This window comes from Branchiostoma floridae, chromosome 9 (assembly GCF_000003815.2).
Source record: "Branchiostoma floridae strain S238N-H82 chromosome 9, Bfl_VNyyK, whole genome shotgun sequence".
NCBI classification, from domain to species: Eukaryota; Metazoa; Chordata; class Leptocardii; order Amphioxiformes; family Branchiostomatidae; genus Branchiostoma; species Branchiostoma floridae.
This window is the reverse complement of record NC_049987.1, coordinates 2,488,983-2,506,354: the sequence shown is the minus strand read 5'-3', so window position 1 is coordinate 2,506,354 and position 17,372 is coordinate 2,488,983. Positions and strand designations below refer to the sequence as shown.

Below are 17,372 nucleotides of genomic sequence, written 5' to 3'. Positions count from 1 at the left end.
GGTTTAAATTTATCTTCTTTCGAAAAGCGACAACCAGCTGTTCTAACAGGTCTTGTCTACAAGAAGATGAATAACGTCTAGGAAGACTTCAGAGACCGGGTTTTTAACCCTTATCTTGCTGAAAACTTGCCAATTTAACCCCCTAAGCTGTTTAATCAAACTGATAGGTAAAACTTGAGCTATTCTGTGCTGCTGCAGCAGATTTACTTCCCCAGTCAATGCGGTTTGCTGCGGTATGTCGCATTCAGGTGAGAAATGCCCCAAACTTGTATATGGCTAAGAGGGTTAACAATACCTAGGTTAGACTTCAGAGACCGGAATTTGGATGTGTCTGTTTCACAGAAGCTGAGAGCTGTTGCCAGGCGGGGTGATGAGGTCAGAGTTCAGCAGCTCTTAGCCAAGGGAGTCAATGTCAATGCTTCCGGCAACGACGTGAGTTAATCATTGTTGATACACCAAACGCAAGGTATCATTGTGTTGCTATTTGGTACATGAATTGGTGCTCGTGTTCTGGTGGTCAGGTTTTGATTTTGGGCCTCCTAGTGCTTGAACTTGATACTGTAGGTTGACCCTGTTTTTGTGTGGTTGGGGCATCCCCCATTATCTGCTTGGTTGTAAAAACAGATGACGATTGGGTTTGGGTTGATTGATAGGTCTTTAAGCTTAAGTGTAGAACCATCATCTGTTTTTGCACTGGCTTCTGCCATCTTGAAAGCAGGAGTGGTATCGCCCAATGGAAGAGGTGGCTAAATTTCAGTGCTCTTCAATTACCTACGATCTTTAACCAGAAACTGTACTCTAAAGTTATTTTTCGAGTTCATCTGTGAGTGTACGTGTGCTAGAGCCTGTGGACTGTCTGCTGAGCTGATATGAGGTGGTTCCGACGTCTGATCTGCTGAAGACGAGAGCCGTTCCTGTTTGACTAGCCCTGGCCAGCCGCCATATTACCTGAAGCGTCACAACCGCAGCGGGCTCCTTTGAGGAGCCCCCGCCGGTAAGTTTTCTTTACAACAGCAGATTCCACTACACCATTACTTCTATACTATATCATTATCTTCCTGCGATCTTTCTGCCGTTTGCTGCTGTATTTTATTACACCCTTGCAGAGTTGCAGAGGGCTGTAGTTGAGCGTCGCCATATCTCTCAGGTGTGGTCATTTGCATATCAATCTCACGATGCCGCCGCGGAAACAAAACTTGTCAGAGGATGACATGTCCACAATAAAGGATTTGTTGGAGCAACAGCAGGCAAAGTATGAAGACTTACTACAAAGACAACAATCAATCTTTCAATCATTCATAGAATCTGTCATGACCTCTACTAATAACCGATTTGACAACCTAGTTAGAGAAGTACAGGAGCTGAAGTCTTCTTTGCAGTTCTCGCAGCACGAAGTTGACACTCTGAAAACCAAACTGAACGAAGCTAATTCAGAGATAACCAACCTGAAAGCCACTATTGATGACCAAGCAAAGAATCCCAAGTCTCTACAAATGCCAGACATGGAGAAAAAGATGGACTATCTGGAGAACCAGAGCAGAAGAAACAACGTAGTCATCGATGGCATAGAGGACGACGTCAAGGAAACTTGGGCCGACACAGAAGTCAAAGTACGCAACATCCTGACAAAAAAGCTACAACTAGACTCAAAGACAATCGAAATAGAAAGAGCTCATCGGAATGGTCCCTTCAGAAATGACTCCCCCCGCCCAAGGCAAGTTGTGGTCAAGCTACTGCGTTTCAAGGACAAACAAATGATCCTTAACAGAGCCCGATCCAACCTCAAGAATACCAACATTTACATCAATGAAGACTTTTCAGATCAAGTTCGAAAACGACGCGCAGAGCTGGTGCCAAAGATGAGGGAAGCCAGACAACGTGGAGAGTTCGCTATCATCAGTTATGACCGACTCGTCATCAGGAAGAAAACTAATCAGGAAATGTCGTAAAGCTTATTTCCATCTGTATTACATTTATTGTGTGTAGTTGACCTATAATATTTCATGTATGATACTTCTAGATGCGACCATTCAAATATAGTTTTCCATCCATGTATATTTTACTATGTAATGATGTATAACTATGTAATGTTGTATATTAACTATGCTTATATAGATCATGTCCAACACATCCACTCAAACAGATGATTTCAATAGTACACCATATAATTTTGAAGATGATAACCTGATCTTTAACCCCTTCATGCTCGACTCAGATAAGGAATCAAACTTCACTGACAGCTGGGATCCAGATGTAAACTTCTACGGAAACTTTTTAGATACAAATACGAATACCCCATGCGTTAACTACTCTGAAAATCAGTTTAACTCCATGTGCCTTAAGTCAGGCCATAACACTAACGCTTTCTCAGCGTTGCACCTAAACATTAGAAGTCTCCCGCGAAATTTCGACAATTTTACCCACTATCTATCTACTCTAAATCATGACTTCTCTATTATAGGTTTATCTGAAACATGGCTAACTCAAAGTACTCTTCAACTGTATGATTTCCCAAACTATACCTCAGTACATCGTTGTAGATCGAACAGGGTTGGTGGTGGAGTATCTCTCTTTATACGCGGAAATCTTGAGTTTGTACAAAGGGACGATTTAACTATACATTCGCATGAGGGAAATGTGGAGTCCATTTTCATTGAACTTCCAGTGTCTTCCTCTCCTACTCGTAAGAATATGATATTAGGATGTGTATACCGACCGCCTGACACGGATATTAAGGACTTTACTAGTCATCTTGCGACAACACTGGATACAATAAGTAAGGAAGGTAAAACATGTTTTCTTCTTGGCGATTTCAATATAGACTTACTAAAAAATGAAAGACATACTCTAACGACAGATTTTTTAAATATGTTATTCTCGTGTTGTATGTATCCCACAATCACCAAACCAACAAGAATAACTGACAAATCTGCGACCCTAATCGATAATATATTTACAAACTCCTTATCTGAATCCTATACTTCTGGCACTCTTGTAACAGATATTTCGGACCATTTACCTATATTTTACATAATGAAATGTAAATCCGATGTGAGTAAAACTAACAGTACAAAACGACGTTTGCGCAAATTTACTAGTTCCAATATCACTAAATTCAAAAACCAATTGGCGGATGTAACATGGGACAAATTATACAATTACTCTAACACAAATGATGCCTACAGTCATTTTATTCAAGTCATTACTTCTCTGTTTGAAGAATGTTTCCCGATTGTTACTCACTCCGAACGTAATGTAGAAAAGAACAAACCCTGGTTCACTCCTGCGCTTCATAAATCGTCCATCAAGAAAAACAAGTTATACAAAAAATATGTAAGGAATCCAAATCCAACTTCTTTCCAGACATATAAAACTTACAGAAATAAATTCAACACATTAATTCGCTTATCTAAAAGGAATCACTATCACAAAAAATTCGAGGAGACAACAGATAACATAAGAACCACATGGAAATTGATAAACGAGCTTCTTAATAAAAAAAAGAAATCGAATGTTCTTCCTAGCAAACTCTGTGACGACACATATGAAATATCAAACCCACAAGACATTGTAGATGCCTTCAATAACTTTTTTGTTAATATTGGACCCTCATTAGCTAAAAAGATCGACAAGACTGACTGTTCTCCTCTATCTTTCATTAACAATGTCTACCCATCTTATAGCTTCTTTGAAACACCCACTGCATCCGAAGTCCAGAATATTATTTGTAATCTTAAGAACTCTGCTCCTGGTAATGATGAATTAAGCACCTCCTTAATAAAACAAGTCAGCAGCTCAATACTAGAGCCCCTCACGTATATATCAAAATTATCCTTGGAAACTGGTATGGTCCCAAATGATTTAAAGATAGCCAAAGTCATACCGCTTTTCAAATCGGGAAACACCTGTTTACTGTCAAATTACCGCCCCATATCAGTTTTGCCGGTATTTTCAAAAGTCCTAGAGAAATTAGTATACAAGAGAATTCTACAGCACTTAGAAGATAACAACATTCTCCATGAACACCAATATGGCTTCCGTAAACACCATTCAACATATATGACACTTTTGAAATTAGTAGATAAAATTACCTCGGCCATAGAAAAGAATGAATTCACCATTGGTGTGTTTCTGGACTTGTCGAAAGCATTCGACACCGTGAACCATAAAATTCTATTAGAAAAACTTAACTGCTATGGCTTTCAAGGATATGTTTTCACTTGGCTAAAAGACTATTTATCTAACAGAAAACAGTATGTTTCCAATAATACCTACTCCTCAGATACAAGATCAATTTCCTGTGGCGTCCCTCAAGGTTCTATACTTGGTCCTCTATTATTTCTCATATATATCAACGATTTGGCTTATGTATCTGATGAGCTATATGCACTACTATTTGCAGATGATACTAACTTGTTTTCATCACATTCTGACCTTGATATATTAGTCAGTAAAATGAATAGAGAATTAGACAAAGTAAACAAATGGTTCCAAATTAACAAATTATCCTTAAATGTCAAGAAAACAAATTTCATTATTTTTGCAGGGAAGAAAAAATACAATAAGGAAAATGTTAAAATAGCTATTAATAACACACCAATTAATCAAGTTACGCACACGTGTTTCTTAGGTGTCACCATTGATGACAAACTTACCTGGAAAAAACATATTGACCTTATTTGCAAAAAAAATCTATAAAAACATAGGTATTGTCAGAAAAATCGCAACGCTACTATCTTCTAAAACATATATGATATTATACTATAGTTTACTATATCCCTATCTTGCATATTGTAACATCGTATGGGCGAGTACGTACTCCACATCACTTAAACCTCTACTTCTTCTGCAGAAACGCTTCGTCCGAATAGTCTCAAATGTGTCGTATACATTCCCTTCTGCATCTTTGTTTCGTAATTTAAAAGTATTAACTATATATGATATAAACAAACTGCAAAGTTGCCTTTTTGTTCACAAAACAATTAATAGTTCTTGTATACCTAAGCAATTCCAGAACCTTTTCCATCACAATTCAGACCACCATCATTACAATACTAGACAGTCTAACCATTTAAAACAGATACAAGTAAAAACACAACAAAGAAAGTTTTCCATGTTGTTCAAGTGTCCGCAAATCTGGAATAGTTTAAGTGAAACCTTACATCATTGTCATTCACAACCCATATTCAAAAACCTGTTAAAAAAGTCATTATTAGATAATCAAACATTTAATTAATCTCCCATTCATTGTCAGTTGTTACATTTCTTTCAATGTTATATTCTTATTACATCATTTCATTCATTTCGCCGTTATGATATTGCATTAGTTATCAATTATTGAACTATTATGATTTATTTCCATTTTGTTAATTGATATAATTCTTTTGGTTACATTATTGTCTAATGTATAATTTTTACACGTCTATTCAATCTTGTTACTTTGGAGGAAGACTTTGTACAAGCCACGAGGCTTTTTTCTTCTTTTCTGTTTTATGTTAACTTTTTAAAGATTGTGCAAAATAAATAAAGTCAAAAGTCAAAGTCAATCTTCAATGTATCAGGTTACTTTGTATCAACAGTGTTTCCAGCCAGATGATGTACTAGTTCAGTTCAGTTTGTACTAGTATCTGTTGCTGTTAGGTACAATTTGAGTTTGCTTCTTAGTCTTTGTGGTGTTTTGAGAGCTGTGTAGTACTGAGTTTAAAGTTCTGGTACAAGTTCCTTTACCCTGTTTGGCAATCAGAAGAAGATACAACATTCTAAAGTGGAGGAGAAATGTATAGAGCTTGAGTGTAAGAGAAAGCTATGTATATCATCTTCCTGTGTTTCTTGTTGTTTCTTTAGGGATGCCATTTCCGTATTGTATGCAGGTAATTTGTAGTTTGGGGCTAGTCATATTCGCTTGATTTTTGGGCCTGCTTAATCTATAGTACATACAGGGTTAAGTGGTAGAAGCTTTGTTCTGTTTTAAATTTGGTATCGTTTGTTGCATTTTGTCACTGCAAAAATATGATGAAATTGTTTTCCCCCTCTAAGCAACTGCTCATTGATTTTGTGGGATGTTTGCTGGGTGTTTACTCTGACTACAACAGCTTTCTGAACTTTTTAAAGTTGCCAGCAGCTTGCCATCTATGAATGGGATTGACAAGGACATTTTGAATAGTAAATTTTGCTGTTAAATTTGGCTTAGGTGCTTCAAGAAATTTAGGTTTTAGTTGGATGGATTGAATAAAAATATCATACCAACCTGGGGACTAACTGTTGCTGCTGGATGGGGGCTACCACTATTCATGTTGTCTATGGAACTACTGTAAAAACTTAATTGGTCAAATTATGCAAATAACCTTCCAGTGTCAAGTGTTATAGCACTCCAGAAATAAATCTTTAATGAATATCATTGCCACACTAAGGAGATTTAGCAGCTGCATTAGGTCAGTACATTGAAATAGGAAGATATCAGTACTGAATGTATCATATGTGACAGAATAACTACAAGGGCCATCTGAGACAAAAAAGGTAGGAAAAGTCATCTCAACAACTTCAAGGTACTGTGGTTGGTTACATGCTTAAGAAATCCAAAATAAGTGATGTTCATCCATGCCCAAACTTACACATTCCGAAAATGGAATTTCAGACTTTTGCATGGTGCACAACCAACACGGTAAAAATCTCACTTTTCCAACCACGCAACCACGGACAAAAAGGAAAAAAATACACAATAGGTCTACAGACACCCAATACATTTCATGCAGGCCTGAGGTCTACGAACTCTTGTTTGAAAATGTTTTACCATGGTCAGTACTGACCGACGGAGGCCATAAATGATTTGAGTTGGTGGACACTGATGTACTGTAGAGTACTTTGAGTTGCGTCTCTTGTTTCTCAGGTGAGACTACGAGCGTTTTAACGAGCGTTGAGTTTGTGTGTGTCAAGTGTAAGTGTGTACAGTGTGTGTGATGTGTTAGTGTTTGTGTAGTGTGTGTGTGTGCGTGTGTGAGTGGTGTGCGTGCGCGCGTGTATGTATGTGTGTGTGCGTGTGTGTATGTGTGTGTGTGTGTGTGTTTGTGTCCGCGCGTGTGTGTATGTGTGTGTGCTGTCCAGAGTGTTCGCCAAGACAGCTTCAGAGCTGAAAGCTACTATCCCGCTAAAACTCAAATAGCTTTAGGTTATAGCAAGTATTGCTTACCTTGTTCGGCAGTGGTCAAGCAGGCGAAGAACACCACGAGGAGGAACACCTTACACCAGCCATGTAAACCAGCCATGTTATTCCAGCCTGTTTTCCAGCAGAATAACTCGGAAATGCTGAAAAGCGGCGCTCCTACCGTGCACACCTCTCTCCGTAGCGTGCGCCGTTTTAATCTTTATTACCCCTCAACAGAAGGATAGCGCAGTCATGGGGCTTCACTTAAGTCCTGCTTTTGTATCGCTGTTATTATTACAACAATACAATAATACGTAATCATATATACAATAATACCCAATTAAAAAAATTGCCGACAGCGACAGCTTGTTCATACTGACTAGTATTTTTTCCTCTACAAATTTTACTGATATAACCAATTGAATATAACTTACAATATCAAAAATTATCAAAATTGTCGCATAGATAGACATCAATGTGTTCAACAATTTTGTGACATCATCACGGCGTCTGATAGCAATCAAACATCGATGTGTTCAACAATTTTGATAGCAATCAAACATGGACCACAACAAAGACTGTGGGTCTTAGGGAGTCTTAAAGTCGGCTTTACAATTCATGCGGACGCCGGCCGAATTTGTAGATTGGCCAGAGCTTGCCGAATTTCAACATCGCCAGAGTATCGGCTGTATTTTTCGCTGAAAATCTGCCCCCTTTACAAATGGACGGAGCCCGTCCGACGTCCGTCCAAAACAACTGATTATAATTTGTTAATGAGATTGTACTATGTCTTGAACATGGACGAAATCAGAACTGACTAACCTTGTAAAAAGCCAATATTTGTGTAAAATTTAATTTCTGAGTTGCGAGATATATGTAGGACATGAGTGGAGTGGACGGTCGCACTGAAAACAATAAGATCAACATAAATGTTGTGATACACCAATCCAAAAACTACCACAGGAGCCACAAAGTGAACAGACCAGTCTATTCACCATAATACAATAATTAGTACACAGCTGAAATCGGGCGAAACTCGGGCGAACTTCGAGCGAAGGCCGGCAAATGCCGTCCGAGTTTCAGACTGGAAGCCTGTAGACATGAAGAATATATAATCTCACACATCAAAACCTATGGCAAAAAATGAATAGGAAGTACTGTCTTAAGCTTGGTGTCCAATTGCCTTATATTATAAACGGTACGCAGCTTTTTTTAGAAAAGTTCATACAGTAGTCTTTATTCAGTATCTTATATTTCGGAACAAACTATCTACTAAAGATGAAAGCCCAAAGCAAAGGGACTTGTTCAACACAGGTGTCAAATTTATTAAGTGATAGTTAAATTCTGCCGGAGCCCTCCCAAGCTCCCAGCGACACCAGCACAACAATCGCCCAAAGCACGCCAAACTAGTTAAAAGTCGGACGGAATATCGTCCGGTTATTGCAGGAAGCCCGAGCGAGTCTGGCGCGAGGCCGAAGAGTTCGGGCAAACTCCGACCGAAAAAAAAAGAGTCAAAAACCGTCGGGTTGCCGCCCGAGTATTGACCAAGTCTTGGCCATTGCTCGGACAAGCTCCGGTCGAGCTACAGGCAACTCATTGACGAGCTCTCCGAGCTCAACACTCGCCGCCGAGGCCTCGCTGAAATTAAGCGCAGCCGCAAGTGCCCCGCAAACGCCGGCCGAGCTGCTAAAAATCGGTCGAGGCCCGTATAATCGGCAAAACGCCGGACATACTCCGGCCGAAATTGTCCATTTGGAGCTCGCCAACAACTCGGCCGAGCTGAATTCTTGATTTGTAAAGGGGGCTGAAGGAGAAAGGATTAAATTTAAAATATTCATGACAGCGGATACCGAGGACAATTCTGGGTGGTACTTTTAGTGACTCCCGCTAATTTGCTGTACACATGGCATGATGTCACATGTCACATATTTAAGTGGGTACTTTGTAAACTGTCAAAAGAATGATGTTTAGAAGTGCATTTTTGCATTTTGCGACTTGCAGTCGCAAAATGCCTTCTGGCCAGTGTAGTCGCCGTTGTAATGTTGTGATGTTGAGATGAACGGACCTGTTCAATCCATGCCAAACATTTGTATACCTGTTAAAACAGGCATTTCTTCAACATGTTCGCACTAGCGCAGTGGTAAAGTTTACCCATTCTAAATCAATGCACCCGGTTCGAATCCGGGAAGGTAGATTTTTTTCAACTTTTTTTTTCTTTCTTACATCCATTAAAATACTAATTTTTACATCCATTTGGCCACACCAATTTATTTCTTTGGTTAACGGATTCGCCGCTTCGTATTTTTGCCGAATAGAAATAAAAATTTAAAAAAAAAATTAAAAATGCCCCGCAACAGAGCTCACTCAAAAACAGGCAATGTGTAGTGAAATTTGCTGCAGTTCACGCAAATTTTAACAGGTGGCGTCTAGATCTGTTGCAGTTCAGGCACATATGTGAATCTCTCCATGCGCCAATATCAGGTTTAGTTACTCTGTTCTATTTATATGACATTCTAATAACTAGAAAAAAACGTTCACACACGCAAACATTGGCAAAATGCCAGCTTTTTTAAAAGCACTTGTTTTATTAGACCGTATTGGTGATCTCTTTAGATGCATTTTATCAGAGTGTTGTAAGTATGTAACCTGGTGAATTCATGGTAGTGAACGTTATATGGACCTTCTATGACTATTTTTGACAGAGTTATGTTGAAAAAAGGGCGTCAGCTTGTAATGGGTGTCTATCAGGACCCATCTGTAACAGGCGCAGCCAATTATGAATCACACGCGCAGATAATCTGCCCAGCACACGCACACACATATCTTATTCTAAAGGAAATCTGCCAGCTCTGCTCTAGATGCAAAATTACTAAAGATTTCTAGAAATTTAAAGGAAATTTTTACAAAAGCGATCATGTGAATTTTTTATTGGAGAGCTGTCATTTATGGGCTTCTTGCCCCAAATTTCACATCCATATAAGAATCCGCTTTAAATTTATACAGAAATATTCTTAGCAAGAATTTTGGCAAGACAGATGAGTAAATGAGAGATTTTAATCCGTACGTAGCTTTCGGACTTTGAATGAAAGTTGTTTTTTGGCCAGGGAAAAGGTGCCTGACGATGTAATAGTAAGGCGTAGGTTACAGTAGGAAGGTACTATACGCCAAACCGCGTCGCCCTCCCCCTGTGTCGTAGTCATGTACGTTACAGTAAACTTTGGCAAAATGCCAGCTTTTTTAAGACCACTTATTTTAAGTAAACTAGGAGTTAGAATGAAGAAATCATTGCTGTTGCCGGTAATTTGCTTCATATCCAGTCGTAAAGACTGACGACAGCATTTTTCACGTTTCAATGGAAACGAGCTTTGTACAAAGGAAACAGAGTAGGGGTGGGTGTTGTTCGTCCATCGGGAGTAGATAAGGACCTTGACTGGTGTAGGGGTGGGTACCAGTATAGAAACTTCTGGTCCGGGTCCGGTTCAGGTCCAGAGGATCAGGTCCAGGTCCAGACCTAAACCTTGACCTGATTTTAAAATTTAGGTGAGAACTTGTGAATGGACGATACTGAAAACAATGGTCCATTCCGCTACCAAGAAATATGTTTTGTGGATTATTTGACTACCACCGGCGTTTTAAAACCCTACAAGGCTTACTGCCCGTACTGCCGACTGTAAAAGTCGGTAGAAATGACTACAGACTCTACTTTACTCCACTCTTGTCAATGTTATTGTACCGGTGTGACAGCGATCTCGCCCCCCCGTGATCTCGCCCCCCCGGGGGCGAAATCACTAGCGATCTCGCCCTCCCCGGCTAGTGATCTTGCCCCCCTACCTCGCCCCCCTTTAGCGATTTCGCCCCCCCCCTAAAAAAACGGGTTTACATGACATTTTAGAAGTTGGTTGGTATAAATCACAAAATTCAGTTTCAGAATGATATAAGTACATGCGTTTGACACATAACTCCATTCATAGTATCAATATTAACGTAATTACATGGTAATAACATAGTTGAACTTGTTTAAGACAAGGAGGGTTGGGTCCCTTGTATTCCAATTATTGCATATACCTGAGTCTTGACATAAGATGTATTTCATTGTATTCACCTGTCCTCAAGCAACCTATATATATCTCCAATATGAAGTCTCTACCATGAAGTGACCACAAAAGAACTATGTAATGTCTTTATTAATTATGCAAATATTAGGTATTAATTAGAATAACGCACATTTTGGTATATGCACCTGGCCAAGGGATATCTTCACCTCCAACATGACTGTTTTTTCTAGTATTTAGGAACTGATGCATTTACCCGTATTTCTTAAGACTGGTACTTAACCACTGTTTAGTGTTTATAATGAGAAACTATTATTTACATACGTGTGTTTTTGTTAGTGCTTTGGAAATGTTTCCAGCACAAGAAAGAAAACACTGTGACAAATTGAAAACATATAGCTGACGTATTCCGTACCATAGACGGTGTTGATTTATACGTTCGCAGTAGCACTGTTTTTATGCCACTTCAGCTGCAAAAATTGTTTTTTTCATTTCAATGTCATGTTTGCCCCGAACAATATAGTATTGACTTTCGAGGTATGACTTCTTACGGTACGGTAATAAGGTGCCATATAGGTCCCAGGTAACCCCCCATATACGTTCCTCCCCAGGTGCAGTATAGTCCCAGGTAGGGTCCCTGTAATATGTAGTACCCAGCTGTTCTTGGGGGGGGGGGGGGGGGGCGAAAACGCTAGTGATCTGTCACACCGGTACCCACCCCTAATACAGAGTGATATACTTCAGCAGACAGCAGGTAGGCGGAGTTGTCAGCATTTATTTCAACATAAATCTACTATTAAAAGAAAAACTGCATCTAAATGTTTAACAGTTAAAAGTTATCACAGGAACATGCGGTGCCGGACCAACTGTAACCCGCCGGGTTATCATTTCAAACTCAAAGGGAACTTTTTTAACCTGGTAGTCCAGTAGCCTCTTTGATTGTCATGACATTGATAACTGTCGGGATTTGATTATTGCTTATTCCTGATCATTGTGACAACAACGTACCCTGGCCCGTTATTTGCGCCACTCTGTCCGCGGGCATCTCTGCCTGAGTTGAAGGAGCCCCCCCCCCCTCCGCAGTGCCCCTTACCATTGCCCCCTTCCCCCACCGGAGTATCATCCCCCTCTCCCCACCTTCTTTGTGTACGCCTCTATAATTACTCGCTATCCCAACAGCAATGTGTGTGTGTGCGTGTCCGTGTGTTTGCGTGTGTCTCTGTGTGTGAGTGTGTGCATGTGTGTCCGTGTGTTTATGTGTGTCTGTCTGTGCGTGTGTGTGTGTTTGTGTGAGTGTTTGTATGTGTGTGTGTGTGTGTGTGTATGTGTGTGTGTATGTCTGTGTGTGTTTGTATGTGAGTGTGTTTGTGTCAGTGTGTGTGTGTGTGTGTGTTTGTGTGTCCCTGTCTTTGTGTGTTTGTGTGTCTGTGTGTGTCAGTGTGTGTGTGTGTTGTGCGTGTGTGGTGCGTGTATGCGTGTGGCTGTGTGTGTGTTTGTGTCAGTGTGTATTTGTGTGTGTGTATGTGTGTGTGTGTGTGTGTGTGTGTGTGTGTGTGTGTGTGTGTGTATGTGTTTGAGGATGTGATCTTCAGCACCTCAACTGGGGTCAACCCTGCATAGATCATATCATTAATCGAGGGACCAAATATGACTTTCTCAAGTCCATGACCTTTGAATTTCAGGAGCTGTGCTGTGTTCCGATAGTATATGGATTTTATAAGCAACAGTCTAAGGACTGGAAATGTTATGATGAAGAATTCATGATCTGTTGTATGATTAATGTGCATGTATCAGGGATATAGTACCTGTGCTTTTATATGGAGTCAGTGCAGGGAAAAGTTTAAGCATTGGAGATATTGTAGTAGACATTAGTCTCCAAGCAGACCAAATGGTGCCTTAGAGATAGTATCAAAGCTGGCAAAGGAGTATAGCCGGCCAAAGGGATACATTACTTTATACTTTATTTATTTAACCAGGAGTAATACAGCTCAGGTCAAACCTTACTTTCAGGAATGTGTCAAACATGCACAATATTGCTTGTAATGACACAAGACTGGCAAATAATTAATTCAGAAAGAACTAGGAAAATCAAGAAGTTTCATGACTATATTCTGTCATTTCACTGGATCTCTGTAAAGCCAAGCGAAAGTTTCTAAACATTCGTACCACAGACTTTTGGGCACAAATCTTATGCACTCAGAACTCTTCAGAGTTTTCCTATTCACAATCCAATTGATAACCCAATGCAGAACACCACATTCCCTCGAAACACTGGTGTGAGACTCCCTGGCAGACACACCAGTGTGATACCCACGAGCAGCTCTCCTGGGAGATTCTTGCCCAGGTCCAGATCTCTTTTGGTCACCACCAAAAGATTAACTGGTAGGTACAAAGGATGCTCAGCAATCCTTGGTAATGCACACCATGCATGTGGCTCAAGCAATACTAATAAGACGAACTCCCCCTTTTCTCTCTCATGGCAATGCACACACACACACACACACAATCCAAATCTGATCGTTTTCCTAGCTTCCACCAGGCTACTCCTTTCATTGGTCACAAAGCAGATATTGTACAAATAGAGGGAATAGTAACTTTCTTTTTTCTCTGAATAAAGAATGATTTCTACCACTACTTTGTAGCCTGAGTACCATCCTCCATAGTTAGTGACCGCTGGCTCAGTACTTTCGCTTGTTAGCAAAAGGATGGTACTCAGGCTAACTACTTAGGGGAGTCGAACCAACGGCCAATGTACTAATTCCTATGGCCCGCCGACTCCCCTAGCGCACTATCCCCTCTATTTGTCCAATGTCTACTATATGACTAACGATAGGTGGAGCCTGGTACAGGCTAACCATGGTTCGAAATACTTTTTTCTGCATACCTGCACTGGTGCAGGTAACATTGAAAATTACCTGCACAAGACAAGTTTTACCTGTACATTAACCAGTGCAGGCTAGGTGCAGGTAGACATCAGAAATACCTGCTGATAACGGTCAGTCAACCAGTTCTTTATCCACTGAAGTGTTTTACCTCTTATACCATAATAATCAAGCTTCTTAAGTACCCGCATGTGAGGAACACTATCAAAAGCTTTTGCAAAATCAAGTATGGCCATATCAATTTGTGTACCTTTGACAAACCAGGAAAAAAGTCAGTGAAGGGTAGTAATGAGTTGAGACTCACAGAAATGGTTGGTCCTGAACCCATGTTGTGTTGGCAATAAGATGTTCCTCTAAGTGCTTCTTGGTAGCTGAATACATTATATGCTCTAGAAGTTTGCAACAAACACTGGTTAAGGAAACAGGCCTGTAGTTCGAAGGGTTGCTCCTATCCCCTTTTTTGAAAATCTCCCCACCTAGCTCTTATAATCTTCTGCCACTCGCATCGCTTCAGCTAGGCTTAAACCAGTCCACTCTCTTATGTGTCCTCCCATCTTTTCCTCTGTCACCTTTATGGAGCTCAGGCATTATAATTTCCTGCCAACATGAAGGGTTATGCAACTCAGGCACACTAAGGCTCCTGGAGGAGACAGCCCTTCTCAGCTTATAATTATTCATCCGGAGATGACGTCAACCCATGTAATTCTGTAAAACATAGCAGCCCTCTAGGCTGAATTGTGTAATACATTACAAGTATTGTGTAATACACGCGCACACACATGCGAACAAACACACGCACGCACGCACACACATACACACACGCCCACGTGCACGCACACGCACACACGCGTACATATGCACGCACATACACGCGCGCGCGCATACACGCACATACACACACAGACAACAACAGTAACCCATGAAACGCAGTAATAACAGACACCCAGTTTGTGCGTTATGTTTTAATATAAAACTCACGCTTTTTAACATTTCAGTTCCTTGCTAACATGCATGCATGATAATCAGATAAACCCTGCAGGCACATACAGTGTACCGTGTGCTCGTTGTTGTTCAACACAGTTTTGCCAGCTTATCATGTATGGGATCTAGGGTGTCTGTGACTTACAATATTGCTGCTGCAACAGCTATGAAGTGACATTCTATAATATCACTTACACTATATCTGAATATAATAGTAACACATGCTCTGGTAATAATTACACACAATCTAACAGAAATTCCTAATGATGCATAAGTCGACAGATATGAAGAAACAGAAGTTTACATGTAACAGCTGGATGTTTTCTTTGTCAGCAGGCCAAGCCGTATGTAATAGCCACCGGCTGGTTAGGCAGCCCTGACTGTACATGTATTCCTTCCAAGATGAACCAGTACATAGAATGTAAGTGAAGCTGTAACAGTTTGGCTCCAGGGTTGTGTTTGGGTGTGTTTACACAACGGATCGATACTTACAATAGAAATCTATTTGTGAATTGACAGAAGATATGAATGGAACAAGAGTATCCAGATGGAATACCCAGCATTGTAGCAAGTATTTATAAGAAGGTCACTCTTTTTTTTTGGTTCTTAGGCCACAGCAAGTAAATTTTATGGATGACATCAGCGCGCGCATTAATTTTTGCCTGATTTCAGAAGAAAAAAAATTTCTTCTGCAGGGATGGTCAACATGACGATAAAGTACCAAAATGAGCATATATGTTGTGTTGTAGCCTAATAATTGTACTTGTAGAAGTGACACTTGTGAGGTACCCAGGACTGTAGTTGTAGAAAACAAACTTACTGGAGAGTTGTAAAAGTGACACCAATATGGAAGCCATGAGTGTGGTTACCAACTTTGTTGGTGATGCCAGTCTACCACACTAGTGTCACTTTTAGCACACCAGTACATGTCTTGAATACAGGAATGAATGCCTTGTTGGCTCTTGTACCATGTTTTGTCCCTTTAATTGTTGTTACAACATTCATGTTTTGTCCCTTTAATTGTTGTTACAACATTCATCACAACTTCATGGTGCCTATTTTTGAAAATGTAGCCATCTTGTTTTTTTTCACCCATCTTGTTTTTTTCCGCCCTATCGCATTATTTTTGCAGTCTGCAGAGGATGTCATCCATAACATTTACTTGCTGTGGCCTTATCTATGTTTGGGGTCTTCCCGAGGACACACTGAAACGCCTTAAGGCTGCATGCTCTTCATGTGTAGATAATAATAGGTATAAATAAGTTAAAAATTAAAGGTACTCAAAAGTAGAAATTTTGTTTTTGCGGTAAGACCAAAAAAGCAAAGTCTTTAATGTACTGTAAATGCCTTTAAGTTCGTGGGGATTTAATTTCGCGGTAGCGGGAAAATGGACTTTTCGCGGTGGTTTTAACTTCGCGGTAGCACCATGCACTGTAGTCTTTTACTGCCAAGGAAAAATGTTCGCGGTGGTTTTAAATTCGCAGGTGAATTCGAAGTGGACACCGCGAAAACCACGAACATTAAACCACCGCGAACATTTCTGAATTTACAGTAAACAGTTATTGACATTGGGATGCACATTTTAGCACATCATTCCAAATTTATGGCACATATAAATGCCACACATAAGATTCACACTGTGGTTCCCCCATTTTTTGCTGTTACCAATAAATAAACTCTGGCAGAATGTTATCACACTGTAAGCTTTTCGATGACTTTGTATGATCTGTTGTTCTCACATTTTTACCTGTTGTTATCCAATCCATTTGAGACACACATACCATTTAAAGAAATGGTCATAAAATTTACTTCAAGCATTTTCTGAATCTTCTTAATCTTACATTGAGTACCTTTTAAGAAAATACAACATATTGTCTAAGTGATACTCCCTATAGGCTTTGCACACATTCACATCATTGCTCATCTTCAACACTGATCCTTTGTTAACAATTGGGCAGTTCTGGCTGTGCATAGGTGATCATTCAAAGCTAAAATAAATGTACAGCAATAAAGTTCGGCTGTGATTGTAACAAGATGGGCTGATAGCCGTCAAAGGTATGTTGTTTACCTTTAAAACTGTCACTGTTAGAAGAAAATTTGGAGTAACAGTTTAATTAAGACGGTTTTTGGTCTGTTATAAGAAGATGTTACAAGTTTTGTACTAATTCCAAATACGTCTGCTCTGCAAGCTTTCATGCAAATGTAATTATATCTCTGAGACTTACCACATTTGTGGAAGGGTTGAACAACAGGTTATTATCACCTTTTTCGACATGCCTACTCTAGAGACTGGACTGTAAGTCTTCATTCACTCAC

At 39.9% G+C, this 17,372-nt stretch overlaps 1 protein-coding gene across 1 annotated transcript; it reads left to right on the top strand.

Moving 5' to 3' along the window:
* Nucleotides 1–1,175: 1,175 nt before the first annotated feature.
* On the top strand, nt 1,176–1,949 carry LOC118422958. Its single transcript, XM_035830845.1, has one exon. The coding sequence runs from the start codon at nt 1,176–1,178 to the stop codon at nt 1,947–1,949; it is 774 nt and encodes a 257-aa protein (XP_035686738.1).
* The last annotated feature ends 15,423 nt before the right edge of the window (nt 1,950–17,372 follow it).